The sequence below is a fragment of the Drosophila hydei genome, unplaced genomic scaffold (genome assembly GCF_003285905.1).
Source record: "Drosophila hydei strain 15085-1641.00,03,60 unplaced genomic scaffold, DhydRS2 tig00000339-arrow-arrow-pilon, whole genome shotgun sequence".
NCBI lineage: Eukaryota > Metazoa > Arthropoda > Insecta > Diptera > Drosophilidae > Drosophila > Drosophila hydei.
This window is the reverse complement of record NW_022045712.1, coordinates 661,046-676,822: the sequence shown is the minus strand read 5'-3', so window position 1 is coordinate 676,822 and position 15,777 is coordinate 661,046. Positions and strand designations below refer to the sequence as shown.

General features: G+C 39.5%; 5 protein-coding genes across 10 annotated transcripts; 2 read left to right on the top strand and 3 right to left on the bottom strand.

Annotated features, from left to right (window-relative positions):
- Nucleotides 1–571: 571 nt before the first annotated feature.
- LOC111596813 (eukaryotic translation initiation factor 4H) lies at nucleotides 572–4,118 on the bottom strand. Of its 3 annotated transcripts, XM_023311181.2 has the most exons (5): nucleotides 3,992–4,100; nucleotides 2,813–3,118; nucleotides 2,548–2,717; nucleotides 1,324–1,545; nucleotides 572–1,260 (listed from the first exon to the last, which is right to left on the bottom strand). In XM_023311181.2, the coding sequence occupies exons 1-5, from the start codon at nucleotides 4,021–4,023 to the stop codon at nucleotides 1,094–1,096; spliced, it is 897 nt and encodes a 298-aa protein (XP_023166949.1). In that variant the 5' UTR covers nucleotides 4,024–4,100; the 3' UTR covers nucleotides 572–1,093. The 3 variants fall into 3 exon arrangements, with proteins under 3 accessions (XP_023166949.1, XP_023166947.1, XP_023166948.1); XM_023311179.2 differs by having other exon boundaries at nucleotides 572–1,545; nucleotides 2,467–2,717; nucleotides 3,992–4,118; XM_023311180.2 differs by having other exon boundaries at nucleotides 572–1,545; nucleotides 3,992–4,110.
- Nucleotides 4,119–4,535: 417 nt separating this feature from the next.
- Nucleotides 4,536–5,895, top strand: LOC111596814 (eukaryotic translation initiation factor 2 subunit 1). Its single transcript, XM_023311182.2, has 2 exons — nucleotides 4,536–5,380; nucleotides 5,444–5,895. The coding sequence occupies exons 1-2, from the start codon at nucleotides 4,686–4,688 to the stop codon at nucleotides 5,775–5,777; spliced, it is 1,029 nt and encodes a 342-aa protein (XP_023166950.2). The 5' UTR covers nucleotides 4,536–4,685; the 3' UTR covers nucleotides 5,778–5,895.
- Nucleotides 5,896–6,489: 594 nt separating this feature from the next.
- Nucleotides 6,490–10,175, bottom strand: LOC111596774 (protein DDI1 homolog 2). Its single transcript, XM_023311124.2, has 4 exons — nucleotides 9,525–10,175; nucleotides 7,928–8,453; nucleotides 7,584–7,869; nucleotides 6,490–7,490 (listed from the first exon to the last, which is right to left on the bottom strand). Exons 1-4 carry the CDS (start codon nucleotides 9,763–9,765, stop codon nucleotides 7,044–7,046), a joined length of 1,500 nt encoding a protein of 499 aa, XP_023166892.1. The 5' UTR covers nucleotides 9,766–10,175; the 3' UTR covers nucleotides 6,490–7,043.
- A 254-nt stretch (nucleotides 10,176–10,429) lies between these two features.
- LOC111596791 (cell cycle control protein 50A) lies at nucleotides 10,430–12,970 on the top strand. 4 transcript variants are annotated; one of them, XR_002751268.2, is made up of 7 exons: nucleotides 10,430–10,676; nucleotides 10,974–11,242; nucleotides 11,312–11,504; nucleotides 11,566–11,901; nucleotides 11,955–12,120; nucleotides 12,256–12,339; nucleotides 12,459–12,970. XR_002751268.2 is itself a non-coding variant. In XM_023311148.2 (6 exons), exons 1-6 carry the CDS (start codon nucleotides 10,616–10,618, stop codon nucleotides 12,505–12,507), a joined length of 1,071 nt encoding a protein of 356 aa, XP_023166916.1. In that variant the 5' UTR covers nucleotides 10,430–10,615; the 3' UTR covers nucleotides 12,508–12,970. The 4 variants fall into 4 exon arrangements, 3 of the variants coding, with proteins under 3 accessions (XP_023166916.1, XP_023166915.1, XP_023166917.1); XM_023311148.2 differs by lacking the exon at nucleotides 12,256–12,339 and having other exon boundaries at nucleotides 12,462–12,970; XM_023311147.2 differs by lacking the exon at nucleotides 12,256–12,339.
- A 2,149-nt stretch (nucleotides 12,971–15,119) lies between these two features.
- LOC115483078 (protein SHQ1 homolog) lies at nucleotides 15,120–15,609 on the bottom strand. The gene is made up of 2 exons (XM_030224033.1): nucleotides 15,355–15,609; nucleotides 15,120–15,244 (listed from the first exon to the last, which is right to left on the bottom strand). Exons 1-2 carry the CDS (start codon nucleotides 15,518–15,520, stop codon nucleotides 15,222–15,224), a joined length of 189 nt encoding a protein of 62 aa, XP_030079893.1. The 5' UTR covers nucleotides 15,521–15,609; the 3' UTR covers nucleotides 15,120–15,221.
- Between the last annotated feature and the right edge of the window lie 168 nt (nucleotides 15,610–15,777).

The following is a 15,777-nucleotide window of genomic DNA, read 5'->3' as shown; positions in this document are numbered from 1 at the left end:
GAACTGTGGTCATATATTGAATTCGCGACTTACGACTTTTGCTTGGATTACATAGTTATATATATATATATATATATATATATATATATATTATAATATAATGTGGGTGTATGTGTGAAGTTGTGTTTTATATATATATATATATATATATATATAAATTTGTTGTTTCGTTTGCTGTTATGGATTTTGTTTTTGTAATACGTACGTAGTTGGTGTTTTATATTTCACTGCGGTCCGTTTTTCTTTTCTTCATTTTTTTTATATTTTTTGTTAAATATTTTTCGTTTTTTTAGTATTTTCTTGTATTTTTGCTATATAAACTGTATAAATTGCCTTGCCTGCTTGCTAACGCTGAACGCTTGTCAAAATTTAGTTTGTTTTGTTTTGTTTTTTGTCGTTTTTCATTTTTTTCTTAGTTTTTGCTGTTTTTTGTTTTCTTTTGTTTTTTGCTTAATTGGTAGAACGTTTTTTATATTTTGTTTTGTTGGTTTACATATGCATTACTTAACTAACAAATAGCAGCGCGCATATCTGAGCTATACTGTACATCGTATAGCTATATGCACGGCTCTAACTTTACCGCTGCTTACAGACTAACATTTAAAGACTTTCCATTGCAGTTGTTGTTGTTGTTGTTGTGGTTTCTGTTGCTGTTGTTCCAACGAACACTCATGAAGTTAGAAAGTTATTTTGTCGTATTGTTTGCTTTGCTGTGATTCCATTTGTTTGTTTCCTTTTTCTTGGTTGTTTTGTTGTTTGTTAAGTTGCTTTGTTGTTTTGGCTGACAGGGGAGGGCGCCAGCCAAGTATGTTGTTTATGTGTATTGTTTGCATAGTACATAGCTTTTTATATAATATATATATATAGCATAGTATATATAGCATAGTTATTAATTATATTTTGTATTGTTTTTGCTTTTGCTTCCATCTCCTCTTCCGCTTCTCTTCATATATATGCACGCCGCTCTCTCACACCAATGATATATGCCTCTATCATTTCCATTAACTTGTCTCTTATTTTCTTTTGCTTTATGTTTTTTGCTTTTTACTTTGTTTAAATATCATTTAGGCATATTTAAAGATTTCAGAGCCGCCTAGTTATCGCCATTGTGATTGACATTCTGTTGCAGCTCCTTCAGTTTCTCCTCCCGCGGCTTGGCATTGCCAAAAATGGATGCCGATTGTTTGGTTTCGGCCACCGCATTGATAGGCGCCGCAATAGTTCGCGGCTTTAGCTGCAGGCGTGGCCGCTCCGTATCATCTGCAATGTGAAATTCAGTATCAGCAATCTTGGAATTTGGTCCAGGCATAATTGAATTGTTACCGATGGCGCCCATTGCAACGCCGCTGGGACGTTCCTGCTGCTGGTTGGGATTGTAGTGGGTGCGCTCACGATCACGATGCCGGCTGAAATTGTTGTATCGATCGCCATCGCGCGACTGATTTCCATAACTGCCCTCGCGCTGCCCACGATCCCGATCCTGATTGCGATCGAATCTCTCGTCATTGTTAAAGTTACCATAACGGCCGCGATTAGCCGGGCGATCTGCAAATAACATTAACATATTAAATACACCATAGCAATATATATATATCTGCATATATACTATTTGTTATCTATTATTATTATTATTATAATTATATGCTGGCATCAATTAATTATTGTGATACGGGCCGTCTATATAGCCTAGTATTACACTACGAATTGAGCCATGGTACGAATCAAGCAGCATGCGAGCTGAGTTTATTTAATTACTACTAATTTGAAGCGTGCTACAATTTGCATACAAAATCATTTTCAAATCATAATAAGGAGAGTCCGACTACGCAATAAATAAATAAATATACTAGATGCAAGAAATTTTCAAATAAGGTTTACATACAGAACAAAAAGAAGCAAACGCAAGGGTAAAAGGTAAAAAGGTAAAGACGCTCCGGCATACAGCCAAGTTTAGGGCAATGGAAGACGGACAACGCCCAAAAAATAAAGCGAAATAAAAAGAAGCAAAGTATACGAAAGCAAATGAATATTAAAAAAATTAAACAATAAACTAATGTCTGTAATATTTCGGTTTTCGCTTTGGCTGACAACCAACAATTCCAGCATAATTTTTAAGAAAACTATAAATCGGAAAAGCCAGAAAAACAAAAAGGGTTTTTACTAAGGCTAGGCAAACAAAATGTGTGCATGGGATAGTCGAAGAGATAGATAAGAGGTGGGAATATGCAGATGTTGAATACCGCATCAAATGTCACGCTTAGCATGTGGTTTGTATCTGGGTTTGTTTTGTTTTGTTTGTTTGTTTTAAACTGTTTGTTTTGTTGTCCATGCGAATTCGAATTTGGCAAATTTGCAATCAACTACAATTTTGTTGGTACATTTTGGTTGAGGACTACGAATATGCATCTACGTATTGGTTGGAGGTTGTAGTAGGTTGCACTTGCGTGGCAGATAAAAATGCTTTACCATTGTATCCTCTATTCATGCCGGAGCTGGCGCCGCCACGACTTCTATCACTGTGACCACCATAATTATCATTGTACGAACCTCTACTATCGCCGCGATTACCAGAGCCGCCGCCGGCCTCACGACCACCGCCGGTGCCAGGGCCGCCTCGGCTATACGATTGACTGGTGCCGCCCTGACGCGGTGGTCCGCGCTTTTGGAACCCATCCCGACCATCGCGATTCATGCCGCCGCCATTGCCGCCACCCGGGCTATATATAACAAGATATCAGAGATTAGATCAAACGTATATATGTATATATAAATATCTTTATATTATCTATTATGTGATGGACTTGGAACTTACCGATCATTTTTCTTGCGATCTGCTATATCTATCTTCAGCGGGTCCGAAAGATCATCCAATTTGATTCGTCCATCGCATTCAAGAGCTCGCTCCAAGTTATCAAGTGTCTCGAACTCCACATAGCAAAAACCCTTGAACTGATCCGTTTCGCGATCCTTTACTAGTCGCACGTGTTTCACCTCGAAATCATTAAATATTTTCATAACATCGCCCTGTACGAGACCCTGTGGCAATTTGCCCACGTACGCAATAAAAGGCGGTTCCGTTGGCAATTGCTTCACATGACGCTCTCCTCCAAAGCCACCTCTAAAATGAAATAAGACATAAACACGAAAATAGCGGTTAGTAGGCGATATACAGTAAAAAAAAAAGAAAAAGAATTTAAAAAAATAAGAAAAACAGCCAGCAACCACAACAACAATATGTGCCGGTCCGGCTGCGTCGCGACGTCGACGCACGTGTGACCGAACCGGAGCCGAAACCGAACGCATTGCAATAAAACAAAAACAGTTGCCGCTCGAATTACAAGCAAACATCAACAATAACAAAGCGGACCAAGCGGTGCGGCTTGGTAAATAAAAGGAGACAATACTGTAATAAAAACAAAAACACACCGAAAAAAAGGCGCGCGCTTTCAATTATTTTGCGGCAAAAAGCTGCAGAAATTCGCCTATGAATCTGGCCATCTATTTAAAGTTTTCCGTAACTATCGAAGGCGGCGCTGACGCTGGCGCTGTCGCTATAGTTGGCGCTGGCGCTGACGTTGGCCCAGCTTCTACTTTGGTAGTTAAACGCCAAAGGCAAATCGCGTACCGCCGACGTCGGCGTCGACAGCGACGTCGGCCAACGGGCGACAGCGCAGCAAATCGCCCGAAAAAAAAATAGCAATGAAAAAGAAATGTAGAAGAAAAAAAACACGCACACTTGCGCGTACACACACACACACACACACCCGCCGCACGTATGTATGCATATACATTTTTAGGGTTTGTGTGTGCGTGAGTGTGTTTGTTTCGTGTGTGTGCGTGTTGCTTGACTTTTGCTTAAACCGCGTGCATTATTATACATTGGATCACTTTTGCACTTGCTGATACATACACGGCGAACGCACTTGCACCAATTTAACACAATTTCGGCGAGCTGGCCAGCACAGTTCTTTAATTATTTAATAATATTTACCTAGCGTGTTCATAACCACCTCTTCCAGCCATGTTTTATTTTTTTCAAATGAGCGAATTCGCTGCAATCCGCAGACTGACTACCAAGATTGTCGCCGTGTGCACGCGCTCCAGTGTGTACACACTTAATGCTGGAGGCGCTGGGGAAAACACCCACTAGTTCAAATTGCTAACATTTTTATAAAATTGCTTCAATATATTAACATAAAATGAATCAATTTTTCGAAGGCTTCACAATAAAAGACAATTCTTGTAGTTTGAAATAACACCCGGGTGCATTTACAAGCAACACTTGCCAATTCGCCGAAGGTACCATTTGCATTTCTCAACACTTAACACGGCAAAAAAAAAATCAACATCATTGGCTTGCCTTAACATCTCTTTATAACATTATATTATGATTTATCTTAAAACCTTGATATTTTAAATGATACAAATAATGCGCATCACATATATTTGTCTGATTGACAAGCTGACAGATGAAAGGTACAATTTCTATCGATATATCGATGCAAATTCGCCGTTAGAAACTCGCCCCATTTGACATTATACAGCACTGTTGCCGCTCGCCTGCTTCTTCTTACGCCTTGTTTCGGCCGAATTGTACACGTTTTTGCTGCAATTTTGTTGGCATTTTCTCTTCAGTTTGCACTTATAATCAATCTGAATACAATAAGCACTCAAACGCATTAAAAATGGCATTAACGTCGCGTTTCTACAACGAAAAATATCCGGAGATTGAAGATGTCGTCATGGTAAACGTGCTCTCAATTGCCGAAATGGGCGCTTACGTCCATTTACTAGAGTACAACAACATTGAGGGCATGATCTTGCTGTCGGAGTTGTCTCGTCGTCGTATTCGATCCATCAACAAATTGATCCGCGTGGGCAAAACGGAGCCAGTGGTTGTCATTCGTGTAGATAAGGAAAAAGGCTACATTGATCTCTCCAAGCGTCGTGTCTCACCAGAAGATGTGGAGAAATGCACCGAGAGATTTGCAAAAGCAAAGGCAATTAACTCCCTGTTGCGTCATGTGGCTGATATTTTGGGCTACGATAGCAGCGAGAAGCTTGAGGAACTCTACCAGAAGACGGCCTGGTATTTCGAAAAGAAATACAACAGCAAAACGGTCGCATATGACATCTTTAAGCAATCGGTGACCGACGCATCTGTCTTCGATGAATGCAATCTGGATGCCGAGACCAAGGAGGTGCTACTTAGCAACATCAAACGTAAACTTGTTTCGCCAACAGTTAAAATACGCGCGGATATTGAATGCTCATGCTACGGCTACGAGGGTATCGATGCAGTCAAAGCTTCGCTCAGCAAAGGTCTGGAGCTGAGCACAGAAGAGCTGCCCATTCGAATTAATCTCATAGCGCCACCGCTGTAAGTCAAGTGTGATCTTAACAAAGTTGCTTACACTGATTACTTTCTGATATCGTCCAACAGCTATGTAATGACCACTGCCACCACAAAGAAGACAGACGGACTTAAGGCCCTGGAGGTGGCCATTGAGAGTATACGCGCCAAGATAATTGAGTTTGAAGGCGAGTTTAAGGTAATCATGGCACCCAAACTGGTTACGGCCATTGACGAGGCCGATCTGGCGCGTCGTCTGGAGCGTGCCGAGGCTGAGAATGCGCAAGTGGCTGGCGATGATGATGAAGAGGATGCTGCCGATCAGGAGGGTATGCAATTTGATCCCGAAAAGGAGTTTAACCACAAAAACACTTCCTTGCGCGCCAACGATGGCGATGATGATGACGACGACGAAGAAGAGTAGATGAAAAGAAAATTATAGAAAGAACCCAATTCGACCTAAAGCAACAACACCCAGCATTAAAAAAAAAGAAAGAAAAGAACAATTAATAAATTATAATGTACATTATACGTATATGTATAATATATTTATATCTATACATGTATATATGAACACGCGTGCGTGTGTGTGTGTGTGTGTGTGTGGGTATCTCTGTGAACCTATACACCTTAAAAATCAACAATAGTACACAAAGTTCCGAAGCAGGTGGCACATTCATTGCAACACAGTTGTGCGCCAATGATCAATTCCTTTTTACAATGCATCGCTGGCGCGGCAGACTGCTAACTAGAATGTCTATATATATATATATATGTGCACATGTATGTACGTGCCTATGGCTTATACATTTATAAATAAATAAAATTTAAAACAAATTGTCCAACAACCACACAAGCCGCTGCTTCCAATTAGTTTTTCACAGACTTGAAACAAATAATCAGCCAAAGGACTTTATAGTCATAGAAAAAGGATTATGTTAACTGGTTCGTTTCATTTCCTAGCTCAAACGCTACGATAATGAGCTCATCGATCAAGAATGTGATGAATCACCTCGCTGAAGCTACAATGCTCACTCGCACATTAGAGCTTTTTAGGTTCCAGGCGCAGCTATCTGAACATAGAGATATATCCTACCAATCACGGAAGCCGACATTCAAAATGTTCAGCCTTTTCATTCCAATCCAATCCAAAAACAATTCACTTTATTTAACCATTCCACTTCTCACATACATTATATGATTATAGTCTTAATACTAGCTCAAATCGTGTATATATGAATATATACATATATTACTATATGTACCTAGATGTGTAAAAAGTGTGCACTTGTATGTGTGTATGTGTGTGTGTGTGTATGTGTGTGTGTGTCTGTGTATTACAGGGTCTGTATATAAATCTATTTGTAGGCTTAGTTTGCAATACGTTCCAAAAAAGGTTTTTGGTTGCAGGGCCCATTCCATTCTGGTTATTAGGTCTAAATAAAATTGATAAGAAATTATAAATCATCGCAATTCCTCGATTAATTAGCTATTGTACAAAGAGATGTAAAAAGTTCATAAAATTGATTTTAGTTTGAGAAAATGAACTCTTAATTCGAATTCGCAAAAGATGTTAAGTTATATCGGATTGAGTTCGTAGTGGTGGTGGTGGTTCCAGTATTGCAAAATGGTTTTGATTGATCCCAGAGCAGTAAAATAGGAGCAGTTGCTGACGCCAGGGAACCAACGTTCAGCTAAGTGCACCGCCGCCAGCGGCGGCATTGCGGCTAAGGAGCATTGAGCTGGCAACGGCCTTGTTGCCATTGCACAGCCTCAACACGGTGAGCACATCGCCTCGCGGATAGCCCAATTGCATCAATTCACTAACATCCTGTTCCGTAAAACTATCCAACGGCTGTATTGAGTTAATATTGCTTATATCAAAGGTGGCGCCGCTGCCAGTGCTGGTAGTAGCCGTGGCAGTGGCTGTGGCAGTAGCTGTGGCACTTCTGCTGGTGCTGGCACCGCCGCCTTCCCGCTTGCTCTGCTCAATGGCCTTGTCGATAGCCTGCTGCTCGCTATCCTCTGGATTACCAGTGAGGCGAGCACAGGCGGGCAACTCGCTTTCGGGTAAAAACGGTGTTGTGGTACCAGTGGTGCCAATGATCAACAAATTTCGTTGCAAGTCAATAAGGCACTGCAATCAAAAAGAGAGAGAAAGATATATATATATAGAACGAGAGGGAAAGAGAGAGCACAGTTGTCGAGCGACTAGAGCCACATGACTCACCTGATGCCGCTTGAGCATGTCCAGGCCCAAGAGCATGTCCATGGGCTGTTGGCCCAACACCGTAAAACTGGACGTCAAATGATCATTCTCAATCTGCAACTGGACCATATGGATGCGACCCAGAATGGGCTGTGTTCCAACACCCTTGGCAATGCCATTCCAGCGCGTATCGATGAGACGATTCACATGACAACGCTCCGCACAGCCCTTGCTCATGATTGTCGTCTGTGCGCCAGAGTCAACGAACGCCTTGACGGGCGTTCCGTTCACCTTGCAGTTAATGTAGCTATAATAATATTGGAAAATAAATACAAATAGATAAATACAAGTAAAACGGGACTCACAGCATTGTGACTGTGCCAAAAATTTCCGGATTGTATTCAATCGCCGCAGCCATATTATCCTGGATATTTTTCTGCTTGATCTCCTCGGCAATGAGCCGCTGTGTCTCCTCGTCAAATGGATCCGCGCTGAGCATGCGCATGCGTTGCTCATTGCGACGCTTGCGCTCTGCTATATGCTCACGCAGCACTCTCGCAAACGTTTCCGAATCACCCGAGTCCAAGGCCTCAGCCAGACGGGTATTGTACTGGCGGAGCAAAGCCAATGTCTCTGGACTGGACAAAAACATTTGACGCACCGTCGCCGGATCATCGTCAAAGTTAACATTGAAATCATCTGTCATGGGCACATCGGAGAGATGTTGCTGCTGTTGCTGCTGCTCTAAATGCTGTTGCAATTGCTGCTGCATACTGAGCGTACTCCCGGTCGCTCCAGCGACCTGTGTGGGCGGACTGCCACCTGTTGTACTCGTCCCGGGCACAGCAATGCTGCTAAAATCCAAATGGGTGATCGATGGATTATTGGCACCTAAAAAAACAATCGAAAAGATTGATCAATTATAGCTTAACATTTGTTTCGACCGATTCAGTCTAAGATATTTATATATATATATATATATATATATATATATATATATATATATATATATATATATATATATATATATATATATATATGCATTGGTCATACATACTATATATATTTAAATACGATTGTTCATTTCTGCATATTTTTCCTGATTCATAAAAATAAATATGATTTTACCAATGAAATCGAACCATTGCAATTACAGAAATAAACAATTCAGAAAAATTTTTACGACCCTATAAAAGAAAACAATATGCCCCAGTCTATGTATACGTATGCAAAAAACGCCTACGCTTCAGGTGCAGGCAAAAAAAAACCAAAGTAAAAAATTAAAACACAAGCAACAGATAATTCAAAAAAGATTGCAAATTGCGCGCGCCCACGCAAACACAAAAAAAGTTAAGTATTCGGACAATGTATGTACACATACTTACATACACACTTATGCATATGTACGCGCATGTTAGACAAGGCCAAACGCGCATGGGGTCATGCGAAACGTCTGCAGCTAGATATGTGAGCGTGTGTGCGTGCCTGTGTGTGCATTCGATTATCTATGTTTAAATGCATATCGATAATAGCGGTGCAAGTGAATTATCAAAATCAGATCAACATTTACATTTACATGTGCACATGCATGTCCAGGCATGCATGCAAGCGTGTGTGACTGTGTGTATATATGTGCATGTGTGTGAATTTAGCTGTGCTGCGTTTGCAGTTTCTTGTCTTTTAATTTTGGAATGTGCAAAAAAGCTCAACACAATAATTTTATATAGTATAGACTGAGTAATGTGTAAAGACAAAAAAAAAACACATTTATTTTTAAATTAAAGATTCTTATATTCCAAAAACAATTCACACACACACACATAGTGATTTCAATAATGCAGCGCTGACCAGGAGCACTGGCCTAGAGCGCGTGCAATGACCCACTTTAACTGTTTAACGCAACGCGCGCATCTTGTTAGTCAGAGTTGAAATTGGACCTGAGGGTTGATGATTCTAACTCACCTGTACGATTGGCATTGCTTCTACGTCGCTGCAGCATTATGCAGTCACCGTCGCGCACACCGAACTGCTGAAGCGTATGCTTATCGTTGGTCAACTCGCGGCCATTGAAGAGTACCATAATTTGGGTAACTTCAGAACCAATTTCCATGGCGCAGAGTGCCTTCAGATTTTCCAGCTCTAAATCTTCGGCAACATCTAGAAAGAAAAGCTTATCATCGGTGGTGGTGACGGTGATTTTCATCGCGTTGGCGGCGTTCGCTTATGTTGTTTATCAAATCACAATGTTTTTGAACACAGTGTCAAGTGCTGATGATCCCTGGGCAAAAGTTATATGTTGCGGCTGCCGCATATGCGTGTTAGTACAGCGCAAATTAATAAATGCGTATGAATTTCGTTGTTGGCTTTACGTTCTTCGCCGTTTTTTTTTCTTCTTGTTCGTTGATTCGTTTTTTGTTGCCTATGCTTTGTTGTTTTGACACAACGAAAACGCCGCTGCCGCTAGGTATGGGGTATACACATATACACCAACGATTCCGATATATCAATGCATGCGATGTTATTTTCAGTGCTGGAAAGTTCGCTGATTAGCCAACAAACGAGTACATAATTAATTTTGGCAAAAAAAAAAACAAAATAAACAAAAAAGTTATAATATATAAAACAACAATCACAAAGAGACACAATAAAAATATTTATTGACAAATTTTCCATAGCCAACTGCAATCTAGCCGATGAACCGATACCAAAGTAGAATCCACTTTTACTAATTCAGAAACAATATGTTTAAGATTAGTAAATAGGTTATTTTAATAAATGTTTTCCTTTGGTTGAAAAACTTAAATTATGGTGATAAATGCTTTCAAAATAATTATTATTAATATGCCAGTGTTAATATGCGCGCAACATTGCAATAGTATTTATTTGGGCTTTCTTATCGATATAGGTATATCGATAAGCAGCACAAAAACGCGAAATTTTTTGTATTATTTACGTATTTGGGTGAGCGAATTTGCGACGAGTGGTCTAGTTTCAAGTTCGTAATCCTAAAATATTGACGCATCGGTGGTCGTTAACACTGTGAACAAGACGCCATGTCAACGCAAAATGTGGGAAATGAAGAAAATGCAGCCACAAAGTCAAAACGACCTTCAGGTGAAAATTGAATAGATATACACAATACACACAATACAGCTACACTCAAGTAACAAGTTGTTGTTGCTGTTGCCTTTGCTGTTGGAGCACCTTGCGCCCTGCCTACCTACCTTAGTAATTTACTCGTGCGTGCGTGCGTATGTCTTTGATAAGAAAGTTCAAAACAGTGACTAATACTAAAAACGAGTGCTTATTGAATGTGTGATCGATTTTTAAAGGCGAGCCTTTCACACCCACCCACAGCTCCATCACACGTACAAACATGAATCACACTAACTTAACATGTTTATTTTACAGATTCAGCCTTTAAGCAACAACGCCTGCCCGCCTGGCAGCCAGTGCTGACCGCACGCACAGTTCTGCCCACCTTCTTTATCATTGGTGTCTTATTCATTCCCATTGGCGTGGTGCTGCTGCACTTTTCTAACTCATCCAATGAACTCATCATCGATTACACCAGATGCATGCAGGTGGGCAACAATATAACCTGCGCTGATTTCTTGGAGGGCACAATAAAAGGCCAGTGTCTGTGCGAGATACCCTTCAATCTGACTGAAGATTTTATTGCAAGTATCCAAACGAAATTGCCTGTATATATTATTCATGAATAACCTTTTGCTTGTCAATTACTATAGGGCAATGTTTACATGTATTATGGCCTAACCAACTACTATCAGAATCATCGACGCTATGTGAAATCGCGCGACGATGAACAGCTGTTGGGCCATCTATCCCTAACGCCCAGTTCGGACTGCACACCTTTTGCCTATGCGGATGACGGAAAACCGATTGCGCCTTGCGGGGCCATTGCCAATTCTCTATTTAATGGTAATCTAACATATTTAAAAACATTGTCCTTGATAACATAAGTTATTTTTTTTATTTATAGATACCTTGACATTGAGCCAAGGCAGCTCAAAAATAAAATTGTTAAACACGGGCATTGCATGGCCGTCGGATAAGCGCGTGAAGTTCCGTAATCCGCCCGGAGACCTGGCAACCGCACTGAAACCATTTGCACAGCCCATATTCTGGACGAAAAGTGTCGATGAATTGGACACGGAAAATGAAGCCAACAATGGTTTCCAAAATGAGGATTTAATCGTATGGATGCGCACTGCCGCCTTGCCCAGTTTTCGTAAACTCTACCGTCGCTTGGACCAAACAAACAATAGTTATTCGAATGGGCTGAAAGCTGGCCAATATACGCTAACAGTGAATTACAGTAAGTGGCGAAGCATCTAGATGCGTATGCATTAGTACATGATATAATTACAGGTTATCCCGTGGTATCGTTTGGTGGCACCAAGCGTATGATTCTATCGACAACCTCTGTACTTGGCGGTAAAAATCCATTCTTAGGCATTGCCTATATTGTTGTGGGGGCCATTTGTGTGACACTTGGAGTGGCCCTGCTATTTATTCATATGCGGTGCAGCCGGAGGTAAGTTGGCCCAACGATTGACGGCTCATCCTTATCAAATCCGGACAAACCTCCGAAATCTCACTAACCATTATCAATACACAACTACATACATACATGCCTACATACTTTCCATTTCCCACCTTCATCATATAGCGTTGAGTTCATTTGAAGCTCAAAAGGCTCAAGTTCCATCAAAGCAAAAATATCTAAATGGCTGTCGAATTTAACGAGCAGTTGGTGCGCGATAAGTATTACCATTTTTTCACCGGCTTATCAGCGCCAGTTAAATGATTACAAGCTTTGCATTTAAAAATATAACTAATCAACTTCTGTTGCTTCCTTTGTCACCCTTCTAGCAGCAACATGGAAATGATAAGCGTCAATCCACATACGCAATACTCGTAGAGGCATTGGATTCGATTATGATAGTACTTTTTGGCAAAGCTCCTCTTGCGACTGGGCACCACATATATTTAGCTATAGTATCTTCTTTAAGCATAATAACTTATGAATGTTTTTGTAACAGAATACACAATTAGTTTCTATTAGTATTTACAACACTGTACGGCGTCGTTGGCTGTGTTGCTTTTTTTGTTACCATATTGTAATGCTTACTTTGTTTTTGCACTTTTAATTACATATAATGTGTTTGTTAATGTTTCGTGTAATAATGCCTTCTTAAGTATTAGACTATTGCCCCAACAAGACCAAATAGCAAAAATGCCTCACAAAGAAATATTAACAAAAGAAAACACAGAAAGTTCAACCTTAGACTATTAGTGCCCATGCCGTCATTTAGCAGTGGGCATTAACAAATGTGTTTTGTATGGCAACCATTTTAAGCTGGCACTATTCAAATATATATAAATATATATTATAAATGTGTATTGATATTTTATTAAAAGTGTGCAAACAAAGAAGTTTCTTTCATTTCATTTGCTGCCGTTAACGCACGAGCATGGGGGAAATTCTTTTAGCAATGTTGGATAAATCGATAAATTCCTCTGTCAGAGCACTGTTATCGAAAGTTGGCGCGCAGCGAAATTTTTTCAAATGTTGACAACGATATGAGCAATATTTATTCAATAATATAAACTATAATATCAATATAATAAATGCAGTTGTTTCATTCATGTTGTCTTTTTATTTAATGTGTAATCTGGGCTTTAAACTAGTTTTTCCAATTACATACATAAACCTTAAATTAGTTTTACAAGTAAAAGGTATGTTTTGCAAATCGCCATAATTAATTAATTCGTAAGCGTAATTAACATATGCAGTATGCACTATTTATCTTCATTTGTTTTTGTTTTTTTTTTTCGTTTTGTTTTTGTTTTTTCTCTATACGACGAATATGATTTGAATAATGAAGCATGGAAACGAATCATTTGTAAAATGCATCATTAAATATAAATAATTAATATACACATTACATACTAAATGTTTAATGAATGGGGGGCAAATTGCTAATGCTGTGTATCTGTGTATGGGTATGTGGGTGTGTGTTTATGGCAAACAAATTTACTTTTCATATTACAAAATGCGTTCGAATCTTTACATAGATCAACTTTTTACTTTGCATAGCCAAATGAAATTTATCCATTGCCTTCAATCCTTCATCAATCTATGGCAATGAAACATTTTTTTCTTCTTTTAAATAAAATGATAAATTACATGAATTTAAATAATAAAAATGATATAGATAAATATATAAGGCATTTCTGCTGGAAATTAAAGATGCTTAGCTTAAACTATGCGAGTCCAAAGAGTTTGCCGAAAGATACAAAAAGAAAAAAAGAAAAAAAAAATATATATATATATATTAATGAAGATTTACTGTCCGAACAGACGTGCAAATGATTTTATAAACTTGAATATGCCTTGAATATATTTCAAATCCGTGAAATTCTAAAACGAAAGTTTAAACTTAAGATCGGTTTCCGAAACCCAACGGCAGGCAAAGTGCAGAAATAAAACAAAAAAAAAAAAATAATTTTAATAAAATAAAATAATTGTTAAACGTTAACAGCTAAATTGAATGTTAGCTTTTACTTTTTTCATTTTGTTTTGTGGTTGTTGTTGTTTTTTTTATTATTATTTTGCCTTCTCGCTTTTGTTGTGTTTGCTTTGGTGCGTCGTCGTCGCCGTAATTTCTCGCCTGACAATTTCTAATTTCTTATTAACCTCTTAAATATTTGTATTCATTCTCTATATACTTATTTACGTATGTTTATATATATATATAGTTAGATGGATATATATATATATATATATATATATATATATCCTGCTTAACTAACTAAAACTCAAAACTGGAGACGCTTTTGCGTCTGTTTGTTGTCTGCGATACCAACTAATTTAACATGTAAAAAAAAGGTTTATATATATATATATATATATATATGGATATATGTACTATGGTATTATATCATATCAAATATGTAAGCTTAATTTGTCTGCGTGTGCGTGTGTGCGTATGTGTGTGTGTTTGTGTGTGGGTACATTTTGCAGGCAATATGATTTATATCAACTACAAGAGAAAAAAAATTGTGTTTAACACACACTCACACACAGCTCTCCTTTTATACATATGCATGACTGTGTGTGTGACTGTGCGTGTGTATGTGTGTGGGCGTGTGTGTGTGTGTTCGACAATGGAATGCGTTGCGGATGTGTGCGATGTGGTCTTTGTTGTGTTTTGCTTTTTGTACATTGTTTTTCAAGCTCAGTTCAAGCTGCTGGCTGTGTCTGCAGCTGCTGTTGCTGCAGCTGCTTCAGCGGCAACTGTTGCTGTTGTCGTTGATGTTGTTGTTGTTGTTGTTGCTGCTGCTGTTGTCGTTGCTGCTGTTGTTGCAGCAGCAGCAGCATTGTCACCTTTCGTTGCATCCAAGCCGGACTTTTTGGTTTTGCTTTTGCTGTTATTGTTATTATTATTGTTATTATTATTGTTATTATTATTATTATTATTATTATTATTATTATTATTATTATTATTATTGTTGTGGGTCCTGCCGCTGCTGCTGCTGCCAGCGCTGACACCGATTCTTCTGCAATTGCCGCTGTTGCTGGCGCTGCTGCCGCTGCTGCCACCCGCCGACGGCCCATTCAGAAAATGGCTTTTAATATGTGACTGCAGTTGCTCCTGAGAATCGAAACAAAGTTGACATAGATCACACGTATAGGTGGAATTAGACTGATCAGTGGCAGCGCCATGTGCCGCTGATTTAACTACTGATTTTTTACGCCGCTCACCAATTGAATGCGATGTTGTTGTCGTTGACTCGCTCTCAGATGATGATGTAGCATCAGCATCCACATCACCATCAGCATCACCATCCCCATCACCATCACCATCGCCATCAGCATCAGCAACACCATCATCAGCCTCACCGTCGCCAATGCTGATGCCGCTGACCATCACAGCACCGCCGCGACGACGATTGTTGTTGCCAATATTGACGCCATCATCATCGTCGTCGTCGTCGTCGTCATCATCGTCGTCGTCATCATCATCATCATCGTCGTCATCCTCATCCAAATCTTCCTCAACATCATCATCGTCATCATCATCATCCTCAACAACACCGCCACCGACACCAACCACATCGTCATCATCCTCCCCATCATCTTCTTCAATAATATCATCAATGGTCATCGCTTCACCTACGCCCTCCT

Excerpts from the sequence above, each read along its gene's own strand:
- LOC111596813 (XM_023311179.2), bottom strand. The coding sequence starts at position 4,023 with ATGGCTGGAAGAGGTGGTTATGAACACGCTAG. Across the intron at positions 3,119-3,991 it reads GGTGGTTATGAACACGCTAG|AGGTGGCTTTGGAGGAGAGC; the intron begins GTAAATATTATT and ends ATTTCATTTTAG. Across the intron at positions 1,546-2,466 it reads CATGAATAGAGGATACAATG|ATCGCCCGGCTAATCGCGGC; the intron begins GTAAAGCATTTT and ends TGTTATTTGCAG.
- LOC111596814 (XM_023311182.2), top strand. The coding sequence starts at position 4,686 with ATGGCATTAACGTCGCGTTTCTACAACGAAAAATATCCGGAGATTGAA. Across the intron at positions 5,381-5,443 it reads AATCTCATAGCGCCACCGCT|CTATGTAATGACCACTGCCA; the intron begins GTAAGTCAAGTG and ends ATCGTCCAACAG.
- LOC111596774 (XM_023311124.2), bottom strand. The coding sequence starts at position 9,765 with ATGAAAATCACCGTCACCACCACCGATGATAAGCTTTTCTTTCTAGAT. Across the intron at positions 8,454-9,524 it reads AAGCAATGCCAATCGTACAG|GTGCCAATAATCCATCGATC; the intron begins GTGAGTTAGAAT and ends TTGTTTTTTTAG. Across the intron at positions 7,870-7,927 it reads TTTGGCACAGTCACAATGCT|CTACATTAACTGCAAGGTGA; the intron begins GTGAGTCCCGTT and ends ATATTATTATAG.
- LOC111596791 (XM_023311147.2), top strand. The coding sequence starts at position 10,616 with ATGTCAACGCAAAATGTGGGAAATGAAGAAAATGCAGCCACAAAGTCA. Across the intron at positions 11,243-11,311 it reads ATCTGACTGAAGATTTTATT|GGCAATGTTTACATGTATTA; the intron begins GCAAGTATCCAA and ends CAATTACTATAG. Across the intron at positions 12,121-12,458 it reads CATATGCGGTGCAGCCGGAG|CAGCAACATGGAAATGATAA; the intron begins GTAAGTTGGCCC and ends TCACCCTTCTAG.
- LOC115483078 (XM_030224033.1), bottom strand. The coding sequence starts at position 15,520 with ATGGTCAGCGGCATCAGCATTGGCGACGGTGAGGCTGATGATGGTGTT. Across the intron at positions 15,245-15,354 it reads AACAACATCGCATTCAATTG|GAGCAACTGCAGTCACATAT; the intron begins GTGAGCGGCGTA and ends TTCGATTCTCAG.